The sequence below is a fragment of the Varanus komodoensis genome, unplaced genomic scaffold, assembly GCF_004798865.1.
Source record: "Varanus komodoensis strain SLA01 unplaced genomic scaffold, ASM479886v1 scaffold42, whole genome shotgun sequence".
NCBI classification, from domain to species: domain Eukaryota; kingdom Metazoa; phylum Chordata; class Lepidosauria; order Squamata; family Varanidae; genus Varanus; species Varanus komodoensis.
Genome location: NW_025335972.1, coordinates 4,104,726 through 4,126,365, shown reverse-complemented (window position 1 = coordinate 4,126,365; position 21,640 = coordinate 4,104,726). Strand labels below are relative to the sequence as shown.

Sequence of the window (21,640 nt, the reverse complement as noted above, 5' to 3'; positions counted from 1 at the left end):
TCTGTGTATAAGTGGAAAACGCTCTAAAAGCAGGGGGCATTTTGTGCGGTGGGGGAGACCAGAGGATAATTTGGGCAGCTCAACTGTCCAGCTGCAATTGCTAAGGCGCAAAGCACGGTTTCTACCACTGGGAAACTGCAGAATCCTACTGCACCAAAAATGCCACTCCACACATGTTGGATGCCTTCTTTTTGGGCTTCCCAGCGGTATCTGCTGGCTGGGTATGGAAACAAGATGCTAGAGGAGAGAAACCCTAGTCTGACCTGACAAGGTCTTCCCCATCACTGCTACCATTTCCTTGCTTTTTTAAATCCCACAACAGTACGTCATTAATTCACAGATCTTGTGTAAACATTTAAAACATTTTTGTAAATACAATTACACCTAAAGCCAAGCTATAACTCTCACAGACAACTTTAATTTCACACTGAACAAACATGATGCTTCTTCAGGTGCAGAAAATGAGAGGAAACGTGCCCCATCTTTGCCACTAAGGCTATGGAAAGTCACTGTAGGGCAAGTGGAAGGGGTACAGTGGTCTGTATCGCACGTCATGCCACAGCAGCTTCTTCTCCAGGAAGGAGACGGTATCCAGGGTGAGCACAAGGGTTTGATACTTGAGCATGCTGTACACATTAAGACCTGTGGAGGAGGAGACAGACCCACGGTCAGGACAAATGGACAATGCAACTGGCACTCACAGATGAAGGGCAGCAGAAGCACATCATGCCCTCTTCCAGCTCCTTTTCATGGCAAGATCATCTGCTGGGGTGCTAAGTGGAGAAGCAGGACTCCAAGGGTGCTGCAGAAGACATAAAGTGAGGCAGTGGCCCAGCCTGAGGATTACGGGGTGCAGCCTCTGACCAAGACAGGCTCATGGTCCCTCTAAGCCTAGTACAATCCACAGCAAGGGGCAGCCACGGCACTCCTCACTGCAGGCATGATTTGTTCCTAAGCAAATGACAAGATGCCAGGGGTGGCTCCTGGAACTTTCCACATGCAAGCAGGTGCTTCACCACTGGAGCTGCAGCCTCTCCCCTGCTGTTTCTCCCTCTAAGTCACCTGGAGGACAGAAGTATATCTAGAGTAAGAAAACTGGAAGCCCCTGTGCCCAACCTGGTCTCCAGGAGACTGCTGGTCAGCCTCTCAACTATCAGCCTGAATAACCAAGTGAGAACTGGGAAGACAGAGCACGGCCTCAGTGGGTTAGCACATGCTGCCCAATGGGGCCCATGTGGCATTCCAAAGGGGAGGGAGAAAGCAAGTGGGGGAAGATGGCTGGGAGTGGAAGAGCGATTCCCTCTGTCCCTTTGGAGAGAATGGCCTCCCTGTGCAATTCCCAGGGCTTCACTGTCAGGCACAGGTACGTTCACCATGTACAGAAAGATGCTCAGCACTGTAGTAGCCCGCAAGATTTCTAGAAAATATCTTCAGCCTATAGTTGTAAATTCTAACAGCAACTGATTAATTTGAAGACACGAACTGATGACTCAGGCACCTGCAGAGGCCACCTGGGTGTGAGTACTGCTTCTTTGCAAGACTCTTAAGGGCAAAACAGGGAACATCTGGCAGCCTGAGAAGCTGTCCTGGGCACAACTGCAAAATGGCTTCCTGGGAGGAGGAGTAAGGCAGAGTGCAAGGCAGAGATTGGCTTGAATCCCAACGTCCTGACAGGCACCTCTGAACACAGCTTCATACCTGGAGAAACCTATTCCATAGTGACTGAATGCACAATGGCAAGAAAATACTTTTAATTAAAGATGTGGAAGAGGAAGGCCGACTGAGAAAACTGTCTGCAAGCAAACTGGTGCCCAGAGACATCAGCTTGCACTTGCTGGACAGGGATCACCAAGAGTCCAAAGCGAGTGGTATGTGCAGATGAAGGGAGAAATCCTAAGGGGTGGGCCAGGACCAGAGCGTGTCCTCCTCCATCCATAAAATGGCAGTTGCGCTGCTGCCAGGCCCTCCAGAGGCAGTGGGCTGCCTGCCTGGGTGTGCGGGAGCCATCCCGCAGAAGGCCCTGCCCACTGGCCCCCTCACTCGCCCACTCACCTATGGCTGGCAGGACTGCGATGGTCTTCACATCACTCACTGCACGCTTGATGTTCTCAGGAATCTCATTGCTGGAAGCCAGAAGGATGGAAGCCATTATGCAGAACCTGAGCCCAGAATTAAGCCCCGGCCGCAAAACGCTGCTCAGCTCCCTCCGTTAGGGCTGGATGGAGTGCCGTGACCTGCCCCTGCGGGCACCTGCAGCACAGAGCAGTGCTAAACTACCAGCCACTTCGGCTAGTGAAGGGAGCCCAGATCATGGCAGGCCCACCTGTGATTCGGAGGCCTCCCCGAGGCTGTGGAGGGCTGCCCACAGAAGCGAAACGGCAGCAGGTCTCCAGTGCCTGAATGGAGCCACTGTGAGTTAAGCTCCCGTGGACTGCGGCCCACTTTGTCCCATGCGCGAGAGCTGATTCCACGAGAGCTTGGTGAGTCCTGAGCTTTGCGAGCTGCGTGGGGAGGAGGGCCAGCCAGCGCAGCAAAGGCACTCCAGGGGAGGGCCCAACTTCTTCTCCACCAAGAGACGAGGAGGGCCCAAAGGGGACTGTGCCCTGCCACAAGGGCGCAATTTTCACCTCTGAAGACAGATGGGATCTTGTACTCATGCACAAGGAGCACGGGCCTTTCTGCACAACTTGTGAGTGTTTCAGGCTAAGGACTCTCCTAAAGAACCCCCCTCCCCCCAAAATCAAGTGGACTTAAACATGAGCTGTTTTGCACAGGAACACATCCTAAGGCAGAAATGTCGCATCTGCTGTGATCTGAGCACGCCCTAGCCAGATCCCATTATAGGGCAATAGGCTGAAGCCACCTTGGACACAAGTGGCAGGGTGGCCTGATGATCAAGGCTTCTTTGGACGAACTCCCCTCTCAGCCTGTCCACCTGGGACACTGCAAGCAGAGCAGAGCTGGCTGAGCCACCCTCCCGAGTGCCTCCCGAGGTCGGAGGAGGAAGGCTGCATGGCTCTTACCACGGCCCTGAACAAACCGAGCATGTCAGCCAGAACACACCCAACACACTCTCCTGTGTCTGCTTCATTCAGGCCACAGCAAGCAGCAGTGGGGCCCCTTCCACCCATTAATGATCCACTTATTTGAGCCTCAAGAACCCCTGGCTTCCTGGGAAAGCAGTCTGAACACTACTGACATGGGCAAAAATGGTCACAAGCTTGTAGGCTATTACAGAACCCATCTCCATGGCTGAAAGCATCACCCACCCAGTCAAGCAAAGATCCCGCCCTGATGCCTCCAAAACCCTGTCTCAGATGTGCCAGCCTCCCACTGCAGCAGAGGGGGGGATGAGGGTACCAATCCAGCCCACCAGGATTCCTCAGAGGGCCACATCCTTCTTCTTGACCACCCCCCTTTGCCACAACCACCATTCATTGAGTGGTTTGCTATCTCTTGTGTATTTTCCCCCGTTCCGAAGAGCTTTACTGCCTCTCCTAAAGCTGCATTCCTGGCAGGAAGAGCTTTAAGTTATAATATGTGGTTGGGTTTTTTCTATTTCTTGCTTTTCTTCTTTTGCCTCTGGCTCCACCCACCCAAAGGAATTGCTTTTTCAAAATGGAATTCCACCTTCCCGCTGAAAGAGACTCCCCACTCTCTGCCCCCATCTTCAGCCACATCCCCAGCCAGTCCCTGAAGCAAACTCACACGTCCACGATCAACACGGATGCTCCCCAGTGCCTATAGTGGGCCAGATCCAGGAGATATTGGGGGTCTGAGGTTGGCATCTCTAGAGAGTCTACAACATGAAGATCATTCTACAGGGGAAGGAAAAAATAGAGACGCGGCACAATTATTGACTCTAAAGCAGTTTGGGGTGGCCTGTTTGTTAAGCTACTTCCCTTTGAACCCTTTGAATCTCTCCTCAGACTGCCTGGGTCTCTCAGCAATAGCTCAGTGCCAAAACACGGGCTTTGCATGTGGAAAAACCAACCATGCCTGGTCAGCATGGCCACTGCTTGGGCAAGCCTGCAAGCCACCTACAGAGTCATTGTAGAAAAGGAACTTGTTAAGACTCTCGCCTACAACTCACGAGTCAGAGACTCCCTGTCAGGATGGGAACAGTATCTTTGCAGGCAGTGTCTGCACGCTTTCCTGGAAGGTTATGAACCTTCTTCAAAAAAAGTTAAAGCCAAAGTTCTCCAGCACAGGATTCTCCCCCCACCCTGCAGCTCCCATCGTTCCTAACCTGGCACCTTCCACATGCACTTAGCTGCAACTCCCTCAAGCAGTACAGAGAACTATGACAGCGAAAGTGGGCAGAAGCAGGTGACGTCTAGCCTGAAGACAAGACAGGCAGCTGGAAGCATCTGCAACTATCTGCAGGGCTGTCCTCAGAGGTCTTTTCAGCAGAGGCTGGACAGCCACCTGGGAGGATGGTCCAGCTCTGAATTTTGGGGCATGGCCAAGCAGGCTCCCTTCCCACTTGATAATGCTAGGAACCTTTCACGTTCTCCCAGCCTCAGGCCCCCAACTTGACAAGGCCACTGCAGTGTTTACAGTGACCAGGTAGGTGGGTGCTTGAATGCTAAAAGTGCTCCACAACCACCAAGTGTGGGCGCCCACATGGAACGGCAGGCGAGCAACCCATTCCGCAGCCTTGCCAGACTGGTGAGGACCAGAAGCTCAGCCAAGCCCTCTGTCTGTGTCCACACAGAGCTACAGCTCATACCTGTGCCAGTTTGGTCGTCAGGGCCACCTTGAGGCCCAGGACACGCACCTTCATGGGGAGCATGTAGTAGTAGCTGGTGGGGCCACGGGGGCCATGGGCCACACCACCTAGGAGGCAGAAAGGGACAAACATTTGTTACAGTCATTGCCCACAGTCTCACGTGGTACGCATGAACCGTGTCGCCATTTTGTTCTCATGGCCCCCACCTTGTGAGTGGGGGCTAGAACCAGGTCTCCAGAGTCCCAGGCCAGCAGGCTCAGCTACTCCCTGACACTGCAGTATGGCCAAGGTCAGTAGTCGGGGCCTGCTGACAGAAAGCTTGCAGTGCTGCTTGAAGGGGGCTGCTCGCATCCTCAGGGCATACAAAGTTAAGGTACCCCACAACACTCCAAAGAGTGGGAGAAGCCGAGGTGAAGCAGCACTCACCACCACGCCACAACGGTGACCGGATGCTGCCATGCCGGGCCCGTCCGGTGTGCTTCTGCGCCCAGGGCTTCCTGCCTCCACCACGCACCTCCGCACGCGACTTCGTCTTGGCGTAGCTCTGAAAGATCAGACTGGGTCAGAGCATTAGGCCGGGTGGTCTTCCCAGACTTCACCTCTGGGACCCTTACAACCACGACAGAAGCACCTTGGTATGATTATCCGAGTGAGGCTAAAGCTCAGTGACTCACTCAGTGGAATTCACGGCTGAGGCAAAAAGCAAAAAGACCCCTGGAGGGTGACTTTTCCACTCTTTGGAGAGCAAACACTCTCCATATATCAATGCCTACTCTCCCACTACCGCCCCCTAAACCCTTTCCCCATAAAGGTTCTGGCCCAAAATTTCCTAGCAAAACTTATACAAGATAATTCTTTTCCCACACTGCCCACCTGCTCTCAACTTCCTGTCAAAATCAGTGAAGGTGTATTCACCAACCAGGGTGATGTAAATGTGCTCAAATTCCACTGATATAGCCAATGCAGCATTGCTCACTCCAACACAATTTTCAAATTATGCACAAGAACAAGATGTAGACTTTGGAATCTACTTGTGCATCTCTCTCTTCTTCTGAGATTCTCTTTCCTAAGGAACTAGGAAGGGAACTTTGTTTTTAAAACAAGAAGTGGACAGTAGATGTATATGGCTAAAGAAATAGGGTTCAAAATATTATGGGTAGAAAACTGTATCCAAACCCTTCTTCAAGCTAATTTCAGCATTATTTTGAAATATCTCAACAATTAGTTGCAATATATCTGCAGTTATATCGTGATAAGGACTTAAATTTTATGCATATTTTTAGCCTCAGCATTGAAAAGATAACCAGAGCTATCTTAGTCTGAAATTTCAGCAGGCCTTTCCATCACACTTATGAGTATATTTCTGTAGGCATGAGGGCTAGAAACTTCCTTTCCCTGCCTCTTTCTAAATGCAGCTGAGATTTTCAGGGAGCTGAATCTGGTTTTCAATACCACCTTGCTGGTACTGATGCACAGAAGAGCAAGCAGCACCAGCAATATTTCTAGCTCAGATGTCCTTTAAGCTCAAGCACGGCACCGTACCCTCAGGCCCTGGGCTCTGAGCCTCCAGGTTGAATCTCCCACCTTTGCCCAGGGTACCCAATGCAGCCTCATTCGAGGGTACAAGGGTGCCCCCCTCCCCCCGACCCACAGTGGGCCTTTGCTGAAGGACCCTTCAAATCCCTCCAGCCTGGAGCTAGGCCTGCCTGGTCCTCACTGAACCCCCACAAGCCACACAGCACGTGCTGGTGCCCTAGTGCACAGGGGAGACGGGAGATGCTGGGCCAGGGAAGAGCACATGCAGCGTAGGAAGGGCATGTGACCACAGGGTGAGGCCATGCATGCATGCTGCACTTTCACAATATCACTGAGTAAGCAGAATGTGCCAAGAACTGTGCCTTCTTAAAAAAAAAAGCAGCAAGTTTCCAGTTTTTATGGCCTATCAATTCAGCTTTTCCCAATCTGTGGCCCTCCAGATGTGTTGGACTACAGCTCCCAGTACCCCCTGGTCAACATGGCTGGCTGGGAATTAATTAATTTTAGCTACCCAAAGAATTGTGAATGATATGCTGAGAACCACTCATTCATTCCACCAGCATTCAACTCTCTGCCTTCTGTTTCACAATCACCGCCTTTTACTTACATGCATTTCAGTGGCATACGCATTGCAAAGAACCAGCATCAAAAACACACTAACCACAAGCTTAGTTAATATTGTACTCATAACTGGCATCCATTAATTGTTACTAATGAATGCATGAAATGGAAAAAGGTCCACCCCACCTCACTGCTTGACACAGCATTACTTTTCCAAAAAAGACATTCTTTCTGCAGGCTGGGGGAAACCTACAATTTCCAGACTTCTCCAGTTTTGTATTAGGGCTCTGTCCTGGAAATGCAAGCAGCTTCCTCCTTCCATGGCTTGGCACAAAGGCGTCTGGCTGGCCCCTCTCTGGCTAGGCAGCCCAGGGCCAGGATGCTGCCTCCAAGACCCCATCTTACATTCCCGCAAACCTCCCAACACTTACAATTCTCTTGAAATTCCGCTGCCAGGTGACCACCGTGTGTAGGATGTCGATGCTGAGGGGAAAACACAACAGGGAGAGACAATACAATAGTTAGCCAGAGGCCTTGCTTACAAGAATTGGATGACACAACAGCGGCAGCTGAGAGAGGAAGAAATGGGGCCCACATGTTTGGGAATGTAAGGCAGGATGGTTACACCGATGCCTGAAGCCTTATCTGAGGTAGACTTGGTAGTCTTGCAGCCTTGTCTGTGGTAGTCAGCAGGATGCCAGATTTTGGTCTGAACCTAGAATGTGGGCTTTTTTTTTTTATTTTTACCCCTATAAACGTGGCTATAAAACTAAAAAACTAACTGAAAAACTCCTGCAACAAAGCCAAATCTAAGGGATGGTGCAGGCATTTTGCTCCTATGGTGCATGTGGACAGGGCCAGCCAGGTATTTCGGTGATTCCTGTTGTACTCCAAACTCATGTGTGTCAAGCCTTACCCCATTTAAATCAGGGAAGGAGAAATGTGGCACATGACAACAAAATGGTGACCCCCAGTGACAGAAACTCTGTGCAGCAAGCCCACTTGGCACCAACATCATCATCTTCTCAGTGCTAGGTTAAGACATTTGACAGTAATAAGATATGATCCTGAATGGTTTTGGGATTTCCAGTTGAGCGTTTATAATTATTAAGTTGCTTATAATGGCTTTACATCATGTTATTGACTTGCATTTTTAGAATGGAATTTTTAAACCATCTGTAAAGGTTTGACTATTGGTCTAGAAATCTATTTAACAAAAATGCAATGAACATCCTACCCTTTCTCTATCAGCACTCTGCTTCCCCTGTTCCCCACTACTCCTGAATTAAAGCTTTATTCAAGAGCACCATTCTTGCACATTTCCAGCCACGCCTGCAAGAAGCATGCACAAAATTTCAGTTCTTACCGTGGCATTACTGCAAACACATCAGGATGCAAGTCTGTCAGCCCTATGTGCTTGGCATCATAATGTTTCAGAGACTCCACCCAGGCCTGGACAGGTGTGAGGTGCTTGGGAATGGCAATGTTGCATTTCCGTAGGATCGGGTCACCACAGACCACCTCAGGATGTGTCTCTAAAGAGAAGCAAAAGATACAGAACCATCACACTGGTGATGTAACTTCAGGTAAGTCTCACTTGTAATGATTTTTAAATGTTGCAAATCAATGCAACATTTGAATCTGCCTTGGTCGCCCTGTACGATGACCTGTGCAGGGAGAGGGACAGGGGGAGTGCGTCCCTGTTGGTTCTCCTGGACCTCTCAGCAGCTTTCGATACCATCGACCATGGTATCCTTCTGGATAGGCTGGCCAGGTTAGGAGTTGGGGACTCTGCTTGGCAGTGGTTCCGCTCCTACCTGGCTGGCCGACTCCAGAAGGTGGTGCTGGGGGACTATAGTTCTGCACCATGGCAGCTTTGCCATGGAGTTCTGCAGGGCTCTGTTTTGTCCCCCATGCTTTACAACATCTGCATGAAACCGCTGGGAGAGGTCATCAGGAGGTTTGGGCTGCGGTGTCACCAGTATGCTGATGACAACCAGCTCTACCTCTTGTTTACATCTACTCCAGGTGAAGCGGTGGCTGTGCTGAACCAGTGCCTGGCCGAGGTAATGGGCTGGATGAGGATCAATAAACTGAAACTCAATCCAGATAAGACAAAAGTCATGTTGGTGGGCGGATCGCAGTTTCAGGTAAGTGACTTTGACCTTGTCCTGGACGGGGTAGCACTCCCTCTAAAGGACAGGGTCTGCAGCTTGGGAGTGCTCCTTGACCCAGAGCTGTCACTGGAATCCCAGGTGGCAGCGGTGGCAAGGAGTGTTTTCCTATAGCTTCGGCTGATCCATCAGCTCTGCCCTTACCTGAACAAGCACTGCCTAGCAATGGTGATTCATGCTCTGGTAACCTCCCGGTTGGATTACTGTAATGTGCTCTACATGGGGCTGCCCTTGAAAATGGTCCAGATACTTCAGCTAGTACAGAACAGAGCTGCCAGACTGCTGACAGGGACCGGTCGTTATTTTCATATAACACTGGTCCTCTACCAGCTACACTGGCTTCCAGTTGAAGTCCGGGCCCAATTCAAGGTGCTGGTTTTAACATATAAAGCCCTGAACAGCTTAGGACCAGGATACCTGAGGGAGCGCCTCTTCCCTTACATGCCCTCATGCCCCTTAAGATCTGTGGGAGAGGCTCTGCTCCGGGAGCCCTCTGTAAAGGAGATAAAAAGAACATCTACCCGGAGCAGGGCCTTCTCTGTGGTGGTGCCCAGATTATGGAATGCGCTCCCTGGAGAGGTGCACCTGGTGCCGAGTCTATATTCTTTTTGGCACCAGGTTAAAACCTTTTTATTTAGTTGCTATTTTAAAAACTAATACTTTATCATTAACAGTTACTCTTTTTGTTTTTGTTTTATTATATAACATTTTATGGAATTTGTTATTTATAAAGATTATTGTATTGTTTTTAATTGTATATATTGTGAGCCGTCCCGAGATGCCAAGGCATGTGGTAAGGGCATACAAAAATTTTAAATAGGTAGATAGATAGAATATGCTAATTCACCCATATAGATTTTCACAAGGCTATATACATAAACATCTTATTAATTTCTGACATACTGAAGAAAGAAAGAAAGAAAGAAAGAAAGAAAGAAAGAAAGAAAGAAAGAAAGAAACTAACTCAGATTCAATTTATAAATGCTTTCTTTCTCAGTCACCTAGAGAAAATGTTTCCTTACTACAAGTGTGTGATTTAAAAGCCTATAATCAGATTTTTTAAAAATAGAGCCCTTATCTATTAATCTAATAAAGCCCAATAAAATTTTCCAAGTAGGACTGGAAAAGTTTCAAATAACTAGCTCCTAGCATCAGATGTGTTACACATGGTTACAACAAAACATTTTCAGTGTCTACATACTTGCATAGCATTTTCAGATGGTCAGTCTCTAAAATTTTGTTAGCAATATTTTAAGCATTTGAGAGTCTGTTAGATTCCTAAAATTATAGACCTATATCATTATTAAATGTGGATTACAAAATTTTTGCCTCCATAATGGCAGAAAGATTAAAGAAGTTTCTAATAGACTTTATTCATTCAGATCAAAATGGCTTTTTGCCTAAAAGACAAATGAGGAATAATTTGAGAACTATCTTAGATATCCTAGAGTATTATGAGATACATACGGAAAAACCAATGGCTTTATTATTTATGGACGCACAGAAAGACTTTGATAATGTCAACTGGCAATTTATGAAGCAACAGATGGCCCAAATGGAGTTTGGTAAAAAGTTTACTAATGCGATATCAAGCATTTATCAAAAGCAGTCGGCTAGGATTATAATTAATGGAGAATTTACAAAGATTATAGAGATACAAAAGGGTACAAGACAAGGATGCCCGTTATCACCTCTGTTGTTTATACTGATTTTAGAAGTGTTGAACAGAAATATCAGGGATAATGTGGACATTAAAGGTACTAGAATTAGAGATGAAAGCTACAAATTGCAAGCATTTGCTGATGACCTGGTTTTTATAACGGAGGAACCCTTTGGAACAATGCCTAAACTCCTACAAAGGACTGAAGAATATGGTGGTTACTGGAATGAAAATAAATAGAGAAAAGACGAAACTGTTAGTAAAAAATGTTACACAAGACCAGAGAAAAGCCTTGCAGGAACAAGTAGATTTATTATTATTATTATTATTATTATTATTATTATTATTATTATTATTATTAAATTTCTATGCCGCCCCTTGCCGAAGCCTCGGGGCGGCTTACCACACAATAAGATACATATAATAATTTATAGATTGTTAAAAAGGTTAAGTATATGGGAATTTATCTTACAGCTAGGTGTACTACTTTGAAAGAAAACAATTATGATAAACTATTGAAGGATATTAAGGGTGATTTGGAAAAATGGGCTAATTTGCAATTATCTTTGCTGGGAAGAATCGCACTTGTTAAAATGAATATATTTCCAAAGCTTTTGTTTTCATTTCAAATGATTTTCATAAAAATTGATACAAATTCTTTTTATGATTTAAATTTTCAAATTTCAAGATTTATATGGAGAAAGAAGAAACCAAGGATTAAATTAAAAATACTTCAGAAAGCTAAAGAGAATGGGGGTTTTGGTCTCCCTGGTTGGATGTTGTATTATCAAGCTTCTGTTTTAACATGGCTAAAAGAATGGGTAACTTTAAGAAATAAGAAAATTTTGCATCTTGAAGGACACAATTTGCAAATGGGCTGGCACCCTTATATGTGGTATGAGAAGGCTAAGTCACATGGTTCTTTTTTAAGTCACTATATTAGAAAATCATTAATGTCAGTGTGGGAAAAGTTAAAGATAAAATTGTATAATAAATTACCAAGATGGCTTTCACCCATGGAAGCGTTTGTGTATCCAAATGCATTGAATTTTGAAGGGATTATAAGATATGATGACATTTTGGATAAGGATGGAGGACTGAAATTGAATCAAGAAACACAAGAACAGGGATCTAATATCTCTTGGTGGCATAAGCTGCAGATACAATCGAGATATGCTAAAGATTGTAAAGTGTGGGGTTTTTATAAGGAACTAACAGCGTTTGATCAAGTGATGTTTAAATCAGATGAGAAAATGATTAAAAGATTATATGACTTCTTACTTAATAGGAAAAGACAAACAGGTTAAGGAAACTATGATAACATGGGCACAAAATTTTGGATATAATATTGAATTAGAAAAGTGGCAAAAGCTGTGGGAGAGAAATATCAAGGTAACATTAGCAACTTCGTATAAAGAAAACTTGTATAAAATGTTTTATAGATGGTATCTGTAGCCAAATAGATTAGCTAAGATGTTTCCAAATATGTCAAATGGATGTTGGAAATGTAAACATATATTGGGTACTTTTACTATATGTGGTGGACTTGTGATAATGTGAAAAAGTATTGGATTAAAATACATAAATGGCTTGAGGAAATGTTACAAAATCCTTAGCTTTTAAACCTGAAGTTTTTTTATTAGGCATTATACCGGAAGACATTAGTAAACAAGAAATGTATTTGTTTTTACATGTAATCACTGTGGCGAGGGCTGCATTCGCTCAACACTGGAAAAGTGAAGAACTACCCACCAATGAACTGATTCTAAAAAAGATCCTGGATTGTGCAGACATGGATAGATTGACTTTATCATTGAAGGAGAAGGAAGATACTGACTTCTATCAAACTTGGGACTCTTTTTATTATTGGCTAGAGAAACGGGACTTCGCATAGATTTAAATATGTTTTTAAGTTAATAAATGGAGAGAGAAGGGTGTGGGGGCTGACCCAGCAGGCTCAATGTTTTTGATGATGGATGTTGTTTGTAGTTTTCTTTTTGTCTTTTTAGGATTATAATTTCAAATAAAACTTAATCAGAGAGAGAGAGAGAGAGAGAGAGAGAGAGAGAGAGAGAGAGAGAGAGTCTGTTAGATTCCTAAGGCAGATTACCCAGAGCTCCCACCTCTTTCCTCTGAAGGCTTCTCTGATCTGGTATCCTTCATACCTTTTGGACTTTAATTCCCAGGATTTCTGACCACTGGCCATGCTGACTAGGGCTGCTGGGAGTTGAAGGTCAAAATCTCTGGGAGGCACCAAGCTGGGGAAGGCTTCTCTAAGCCAAGGACTACTGTACTAGAGGAGGACAAGTTGGTTCTCACCCAAAAACTGTCTGCAATGAATGGTGTATGTGTGTGAGGGGATGGGGTGGGGGTGGAAAATCTTGAATCAGGTAAACACCTATTAGTCTATATTGACTGTGTTTTAATGCAGCATGTGTTACTGATACTTAGCATACAGAACTTTAGAAATATGTCATGTTAATTTTGTCCTGTATCAAAAGTTTTTTTGGTAGTTTCTATTAAAGCAATTATTTCTGCAGAAAACCACATTTTATTCTAACAGATCATAAGCTTCACTTAGAAACTATTTTAATGAAATGCTGGTAATACTTGAGAGTGCAATAGCATATCAGAGTGGCATTGTGGCTAGTGTGTCAGACCAGGACTGGGGTGACCAAGGCTCAAATCCCCAGACAGCCACAAAGATCATTTGGTGACCTGAAGTCAGGTCACTGGGACCTGTGCCCACCATAACCCACAACTTGTGGAAGCTAAAACTATGTGAGCCACACTGAGTGCCCTGAAGGAAAAACAAAAATACAGCAAATAAATTTATGCATGCTCTACTGTCATGAAAAAGGCTTACCTCTTGGTAAAGCTGCATCTACCACATTAGTGGAAACAGTGGAGTTGCCCAGAATGCCAGTCTGGTTTGACAGCGTAGACAAAAGCTTGGGGTGGACATTAAAAAAAAGGTACATGAGATCTCTTATAAACTGCATCTACACAAACAAGCAAAACAATAGACAGCTCCCTTAAAAAATGTTTGTTCTCCATTGGTGATGCCTCTGCCTAAATCTTCACATGAGCATAATATCAGCTTGCTACCACCACCCTCAAACCCCAAGTTTCCAATAGTTTTCTAGGTTTACCCAAGTCTTCCTTATAGACCCTCACAGCCCATATAAAATGCAGCAGAGGACCAGTTTTATGCATATATAAAATAAAACTATAATATGTAACTGCATTTTCCCATATCACCCCATTGTCCATTTCTACTGCATGCCCCTCCCACACCCATTCGGGATGTTTGCACATGACAGCTCAGCACGGGTTACTTAACCCAGAGTGAAGCTGCAGTACATGCTGGACAGTTTGAATTTGAAAACCCCACTCAGGGGATGTCATATTGTGCAAATCCAACAAGTGTGGGTTATGCAACAGTTAAACAGCCTTTACATAACCCTTGGTTTAAGGGTAAGTAATCCATGATACATCAAAACCTAGTCAATGTCTCCCCTCACTACTGAAATACATGTAGTAACCTCTCTAAGGAAGGGACCTACTTTTTTGTTGATATCTTTTTTCTAAGTTTAATTAGTGATGTTGTACTGAAAAAGAAAGAAGGCCATGCTTTGGCATATACTTTTGCTCTCTACAGATGATATCTAAAGGCTAGATTTTGCCTTAAACACCTTTCAGTGGCACAGTGAAAAAAGGCACCACCTTCCTGCCTATGGCAAAAAAATTGTCACTGCCCTCCCACCAGACCTTTGGATCAGCTGTTCCCAACCTGGTCAATCTCTACATATAGAGTTCTACTCCCGTCATCCGCAGCCAGGACATGTATATGAAGTTTTCAGTACATCTGTAGGGCAGCAAGTTAAAGAAAGCTGTGTCAGACATCTATCAGGGATGTTTTCGGTAGCTTAGGGTTCAAGTGGATTGACAAAGATAGGGTGGTGATAGCCACTACACTTTAGAAAAAGAAGTGAACAAACTCAAGGAAAATGGGTCTATAAACAGTTTATACCTAAACAAAGCTATTACCTGCCTTTAACAAAGCTACAGAGACATGGACCTGGATGTACCAGGTACTGGGAAAAACAGCAATGTGTGGACAACCTGTAAGCTTTCCAAGAACCCTTGACTTGGCTAAAACTAATTGCTACACTGTACAAATCACTGGTCTGATCTGACATGGCAACTCCTTTCCCTCTTATTAACAAATCAAGACAGGAACCTCTGTGGCCACAAGTCTGTTCCTGTGACAAAAGAAGATATACATGCACTTCCTATAGCAACTTTGGGGCTATAAATACAACTGAGAGTAGTTTCTTCTGAACACAGGCCATGGTTATCACCTAGTCTGCACCCTACTGGGATGACTGGAAAAAGAATTTTGTTAACTACTGCACTTTGGATATTTGGTTTTAATCTTCTTGGAAATGTTTTATATGAATGCTTTTGTTTTTATTATAATTGTTTATAGGTTTAAAATATGTTGCTATATATAAATAATAATGACTGTAGCTGTAGCATTTTGATATTAAGTGTAAATATTTTTATGACCAATTGTTCTACATGCTGTCAAGAAAATCTTATCTCATGATAGCCTCTTACTGCAAATTAATAAAAATAATTCATTGATTCAGTAGATCAGGCCATAAAAAAAGTACTTCTTCACGTAATTCATGTGCAATGTAATGGAAGTTGTTTGCTGCCATAAGATATGGCAGTCAGTGTTAACATCAGCGGCTCTGGAAATTAACTAGCCAAAATCGAAGGCAAAACATACCAACAGATCTCTATGAGCTGGGAGACTGCCTATCACTACACGCCAGCCGTGTGGGGAAGGGGTAGAGATTAAGAGAAGGCTGTTGCCTCAATGCTTTGCTTGTGGGTGTGCTGGTTGGCCATTGCGTGGGGAAGGAGGGTGCAGGACCAGACAGGCTCTGGGTTATGATGTATTAGCAGGCTGCGTAGCTGGAAGGCACCAGGTAGGGCAAGGCTGCCCTGTGCCTTTCCTGCCCTTCGTAGGATTCTCCCTCCGCCCGTGGCCTCGCTCGCTCCCTCCCTCGCCCGTCGTCACCCTCACCCGCGACGGAGCTGCCCGACTCAACGACAGGACACCGAGCCGCATCATCGCGCCGGCGGCTTCGGTGCCTCGCCGGGCTACGCGAGCAGCACATGCGGGGCAGTAGGTAGGCCTACTTCCGGCGCTCTGATGACATCAACTCGGAAGCGCTCTTTTCGCGCGCACATCGATTGCCTATTTTTAAAGACACAGTGAGGAGATAAACGCAGCCGCGTTCCTCATGGCCACCGGTCCGCTTTGCTCTGGAGCGTGTCAAGGACTGTCGGCGCAGGGAGGGCCCGGCGGGGGCCACATTCAAACCAAGAGCAGGGATAGCGGTCCCGGAAGTGACGAGTAAATGGCGGGCGGACTAAAAGGCGGGCAAAGCATCTGTTCGCACTCACTTCCGGTTTATTTGCACGGGGTTTGATTGTAGAGCGGTTGGGGTTCGGGCCGGGACGGTATTCCCCAACCTGACGCCCTCCAGATGTGTTGGACTACAGCTTCCGTGTTGTCAGCTGGCACATGTAGCATGAGGTGTGATGTAGTCCAGCGCATCTGGACACTAGGGAAGGCGGCTTACGTGCCGTCCCCCAGTAGGGGGCGGGGCTCGCATCCGTTCGGCGTGAAGTTCGTTCGGCTGGCTCGTCCTCAGCCTCGCCTTCCTCACCGGGCTCATGTGAAGGGAAAAAAGCCATGTGCAGTACCAGAAGGGCAGGTTTAAAACAGTAATAACAGCCATTTCGTTTACTCACGAGCCTGCTGGAGGATGGCAGTTACCCTTTGTAGATTCGCTTCCCTAAAGGAGTTTCCTTCTACAACTTTGAAATGGATTCCAAACACATTTTCTTATGACAGGTTTCTTAAATATGTTTTACTGGTTTAATGGTGTGATTTTCTCCATTGATAGGTTTGCTGCTTTGTAAGGACATTCTGTAACATGAAATTATATATGCTAATTCAGAAAAGTCCAAATTTACCAGGATTGGCAGTTAATCCCCTCTGTTGTCCATCATTACTGCTCTGCAAGTGTGTCCTGACTGCTTATTCTCCCCATTATCTGGAAAGCCAGAATCACAATTTTGTTAAATTAACTTGTAATTAACACTCAGGAAGAAAATAATGGCCCTCAATTCCATTCCTGGGGTCATTGGGCACATTTGCACATCAAGACCAACCAGTATGTGCTAATTAGGGTTGTTCTATAGTACAGGTTTGCACAGCATAGGAGATACCACCCAGCAGGATCTGGTGACCATGCAATTTGGGCCATTGTCTTTTGATTGAGAGGACACAGTCAATGCAGCAACATTTCTGCCCCCTGTATTAAGAACACCTGAAAAATCCAATGCAAAGACACGGAGGATTGGAAATGAAAGGATCCAAGGACAGCAAATTAGCCAGGCAGAGTAACAAAAGGGGATCTCTCTGCTATGCTGTGTGCGCTGTGAGCACGCAGGAGCTTTTAACTGTTTAATCATATTCCTTACAGGACACTAGCGGGTTTTCTCACAGCTTACTAATGAATGTGGTACACCCTTTGGTAATGAACTGCCATGACCTCTATGAGAACTGAACAGTCAACTGCTACCTCCACTTTTTGTTTTACTTTTCTCTCAGCACTTTCATGTTGCCAGGGGTGCTTTCAGAGAGTTCCTAGCACTACTAATTAAAAAAGCACTGTGCTCCAATTCTGTCGGTTTTCCTTACCTTTTCTGTGATAAGGAAAAGGATGGAAGAAGCAGTGAGAGAACACAGGGGAGCTGGTGTCGTAAAAACTTTGTAAGCACAGCAGGTCTCCAGAGCCTCAGACACTGGGGTGCAGGGCCAGGAGGCTGGAAGAAAAGGGTAGAGTTGCATCTGATGACAGTACAGGATGGTACCTGGGGAGGAAAGGAGCGGAGCCTGGCTAAGGCTGGTGGCTCAGGCCAGCATGGAACAAGACAGACATGGCAGCAGAGCTGATAGTGAGCACACCCACTGAGCCGGGCTGCAGTATGCAGCTGCTGATGCTAAGATCTAACAGCCCTGGAAACCTGAAAATCCAAAAACAACTGCTCAGACCCTGAAACTTGGCAATGCTGGGAGTGAAGGGGTTGGGAGTAAAGAAGGGGGAGATAGGAAGTGTTGTAATAAGAGGGACAGAACAAATTGTTCTCTTCAACTGCACAATACTTGAAAATGAAAAAGTGCAACAGTCTGCCTTTACCCACAGAGGAAAGTTCCACACTCACACCCAACTTTTCAGTCTGTTTCACCACTTTTGAAGGACTGACTCATGGATTTCAATACTGGGAGTAAAAGTCCTGGAATTATGGTTGCCTTCAGTTCCCTGGCAGGCTCTGTTGGAAGCCATGCTTTTCTACCTTCCAGGAAAATGGTTTTATTAAAAGAAAATCACAAGGATTACAGAAATTCAGTTTGTAATGAGGTCAAAAATTCAGCCTCAGAATTCTGTCTGAATGTGGGTGAGTGAAAAGTAATGATACATGCAGATACATGGTCAGAAAGGTGTCTTTTGTGAGCCTTGTTAAAACAAATTGGGGCAACTCAAAAGCACCTCTGTGCAGAGAAACCTCCCAAGAGCATGTTGCCATTACTTGGTGCTTTTTTCAGCCACACTTACTGTTACTTTTCTCAAAGCTGTAGCTGAACAGTTCCTAGGAGCAGGCATGGAGGGACTTACACTCAGGCAGTAGGAAAAGCATCTCTGGCAGCAGTTCCCAAGCAGATGCAGGATTGGGCTTTTTTGCACAGTTTAGAATTGTGTATCACAGGCCCGTTCTAGATGTTACACGGTGCACAACTGCAAGGCACACCTCACAACCAATGTTTAGGGAAAATAACATGCAACCTGATGCCATGGTGCTCTGGGTTTTCTCATCCCTGAAATTGGCAGGCGTTGAGGGGGGATGCTTTGTGCAGCAATGGCATGTCCGACTTTCAAGGCTGAGTGAAATGCAACCATCAGAAGAGAGAGAAGAGCTAGGAGTTGGGCCAGGAAAACCTTGTTGCTCCAGCAAAGTCCTAGCCCTAATAGGAGACATGTTTATAGCTCTTCTTGTCTTGGGAGGTCCAATGGCTACAGTTCTTGGGCCTGTCTGGAGCCTGAAAGGCTTCTACAAGCCTGTGTTGCAAACATTTTCACTCACTTTGTTTGAGGATCAAGTCCTCTCAGGCAACAATCTCAGTCATCTCAAGGGAGACACTAAAGACGACACCAAAGGCTCTTGGACCAAAAGACTTTTATTAAAAACAGCTGTAGCAGGGTGAAGCCTTGGCTCAAGCCACAAAGGAGCTCCACACCACACCCCTTTGTTCACAGTTAGTTCTACTTTGTGTGTCTAAGGGGTGTACAATTCTAAATAGTCGATCAACAAGCTGCACATTCTACCATCTACTTGCTTTACCTAATCATGACATGACCTTGGTATGCACCTGATAAGTCATTCCAGAGTGCTAGACATGCTCCAACTTCTACAGTGGGTAACTGAATGTGTTTCTCTAGACTACCATTTTTCTTGTGCAACATACATCTTTGGTGCAACGCCTAGAAGGCACCAAGCTGCAGCTCTGGTGTCACACCGGACAGGGCGCCTGCAGCTGGAGCTTAGGCTTCCCCTGTGGAGAAGGAAGTGAGGACCGCTGGCCATGCACCCCTGTAGTAGCTGGCTTGCAAAGAGAGTGCCTCTCCCGTCTGAGGCCTGGCCCACACATGTAGCAAATGGACTGGCTGAATGGAAGGAGTGCCTTCACAAACAAATCCCCAGGTACAAGCTCCCCACAAACTGGGAAGAAGTAGTCGCCCTTCAGAGAAAGAGAGATTTTAGCCCTTCCAGATTTCTACTATGAAGAAGTGGAGGGAATTTTTACACAGGAAACATTCAGATACGTTATCTGTCCACCTGCAGGCTGAAGGGATCTGGGCCATTGCCTTGACTTTCTGTGCCACCTCCTCTTGCTGTATGTAGGCTTTGTACCGATGACAGGAAGCATGTCGTTCCCCAGAGGACAACTGATGCCCCGCCCCTAACTTTTGGCCATGCTGGCTGAGAATGATGAGCGTTGGAGTCCAACAACATCTGGAAGAGAGACCAGGAGTTGGCCTAATTTTGTGGAAGAAAGGAAGCCCATATTGAACCTATTCTCCTTGCTTCAGAAAGAGAGAGAGAGCGCGCACACATCCTTGGGGCCTTGGTCTTTGGGGATTTCATAGTCCCACTGTTGGTAGAACTTATTTATCTGTCAAGATTTTTACTTTTTTGACAGTGCTTTGGTCTGTTGCTTTTAAAAACTGTTTTAAGGGCAACTTCTTCTTCCTTCTCTTTTCTCCTCCTATATTATTTATTTACTTATTTTATACTGATAATTTTAATTTTATATTATTATGTTTGTAACTCAGTGTATTTTTTGTATTTTTGTATTTAGTGGTAATTTATTATGTTCTATTGTATTTCAATGTATTTTATTGTGTTGTAAGCCGCCCCGAGGCTTCAGCAAGGGGCGGCATAGAAATGTTATAATAATAATAATATACTAAAATAGAATAAAATAATAATGACCCTTATCAACAGAAGCTAAGGCTACAGTCCAGTCTATTTACACACCCTACTAAACTCCATGGATTTAGCTCTAATTAAAATCCTTGGATTGGACTGCAGGGTTCTTGAAAGAATTGTGATTCCTTTTAATCTAGCATGTAATCTTGCATATTTGGATCAGGTTAGTCCACATGTACTTTTGTAGCCATTTCATGAATGTCTCAGCTGATTTTCCCATTTCCCATAATGCTGAACAGTACACTGGCATCTCCTGGCTCTCTTCACAAACTAAGCCTGGAGACAATCAGTACCTTTTAGAACAAAATTGGATGTTTCAAGAGAGGCTTTGCTTCCCACAGTGCGCACTTTTTGTCCCACAGTCATCTCTCATCCAACAGGTTTTGCAGAAGCCTGCCAATCTTGTTTTCCAGGGCTAAAAGTAGGATGAATGTACAAACCAGGGAGGACTCTTTCTTCAGATTGAAGCCTCAAAATACTGCAGTGGGTTTACCATGGAATCATAGGCATGCACATGCAGAGTTTAATGGGAGTTACTTTCAGATTTCAGGCTCCAGTTCTCTATATACTTACAAGGGAATAAGGCTCCTTAAAATCAACAAAACCTTATTTTTGAGAGGGTATTATATTTATTTGAATAATTTCTGTCCTGCCTTTTCTCTTATGAAAGTACCACTCAAGGCAGCTAACAACATACAAAACGCATTCATGAATTAAGGCTCCGATCCTTTACATGGTAACTTGGGAGTAAACCCTACTGAAGACAGTTGGGCTTTCTTCTGGGTGGATATGCATAAGAACAGAAATAGCTGAAAAAAAAGCAGCATTCGTGGAAAATCTGTCTGAACGAGTTGCCCTCCTTGGCAGCAGAAGCCAATGAGTTGAGGGGGCAATGGCACTTCTGAGAGGTACGCAAACTGATGCAGCCACAAATGAGGCTTTCTTGTGTGCCCAGCTCTGCTGATGAGCAGCAGAGAAGAATTTCTTCCTCCCTTACTGAAGGTGTGGGTATGACAATACAGGACAGTGCTATCCTTTAGGTTCTGGGACCTGAGTAATTCAGGGCATGGTATAGGTTTGCACTGTCAAGATCTTACTGGCTTTTTTAATATGTACCAACAGAGGGCACTCCAGATAATTGTTTATGTCCAAACAAAATAGCATTTCCTCGAAGGCACTTGCTTTTCTCCTTGGTTGGCAAGAAGAACAAGGCAAGGAAGCAAATGGCACATGTTCATAACCTCTTGCTTGATGCTCGCTCACACTGTGTGTGTGTGTGTGTGTGTGTGTGTGTGAGAGAGAGAGAGAGAGAGAGAGAGAGAGAGAGAGAGAGAGAGAGAG

The 21,640-nt window shown here is 45.4% G+C and overlaps 1 protein-coding gene across 1 annotated transcript; it reads right to left on the bottom strand.

The window, feature by feature from the left end:
- Nucleotides 1–396: 396 nt before the first annotated feature.
- MRPL4 (mitochondrial ribosomal protein L4) lies at nt 397–15,988 on the bottom strand. Its single transcript, XM_044443721.1, has 9 exons — nt 15,762–15,988; nt 13,530–13,614; nt 8,196–8,364; nt 7,261–7,312; nt 5,159–5,276; nt 4,733–4,839; nt 3,709–3,818; nt 2,053–2,123; nt 397–642 (listed from the first exon to the last, which is right to left on the bottom strand). The coding sequence occupies exons 1-9, from the start codon at nt 15,807–15,809 to the stop codon at nt 497–499; spliced, it is 906 nt and encodes a 301-aa protein (XP_044299656.1). The 5' UTR covers nt 15,810–15,988; the 3' UTR covers nt 397–496.
- Nucleotides 15,989–21,640: the final 5,652 nt, after the last annotated feature.

Coding starts and splice junctions, on each gene's coding strand:
- MRPL4 (XM_044443721.1), bottom strand. CDS start 15,809: ATGATGCGGCTCGGTGTCCTGTCGTTGAGTCGGGCAGCTCCGTCGCGG. Junction 8,365..13,529: donor AGATGCAGCTTTACCAAGAG/GTAAGCCTTTTT, acceptor GCTTCTCTTTAG/AGACACATCCTGAGGTGGTC. Junction 7,313..8,195: donor GTGTTTGCAGTAATGCCACG/GTAAGAACTGAA, acceptor TTTTCCCCTCAG/CATCGACATCCTACACACGG.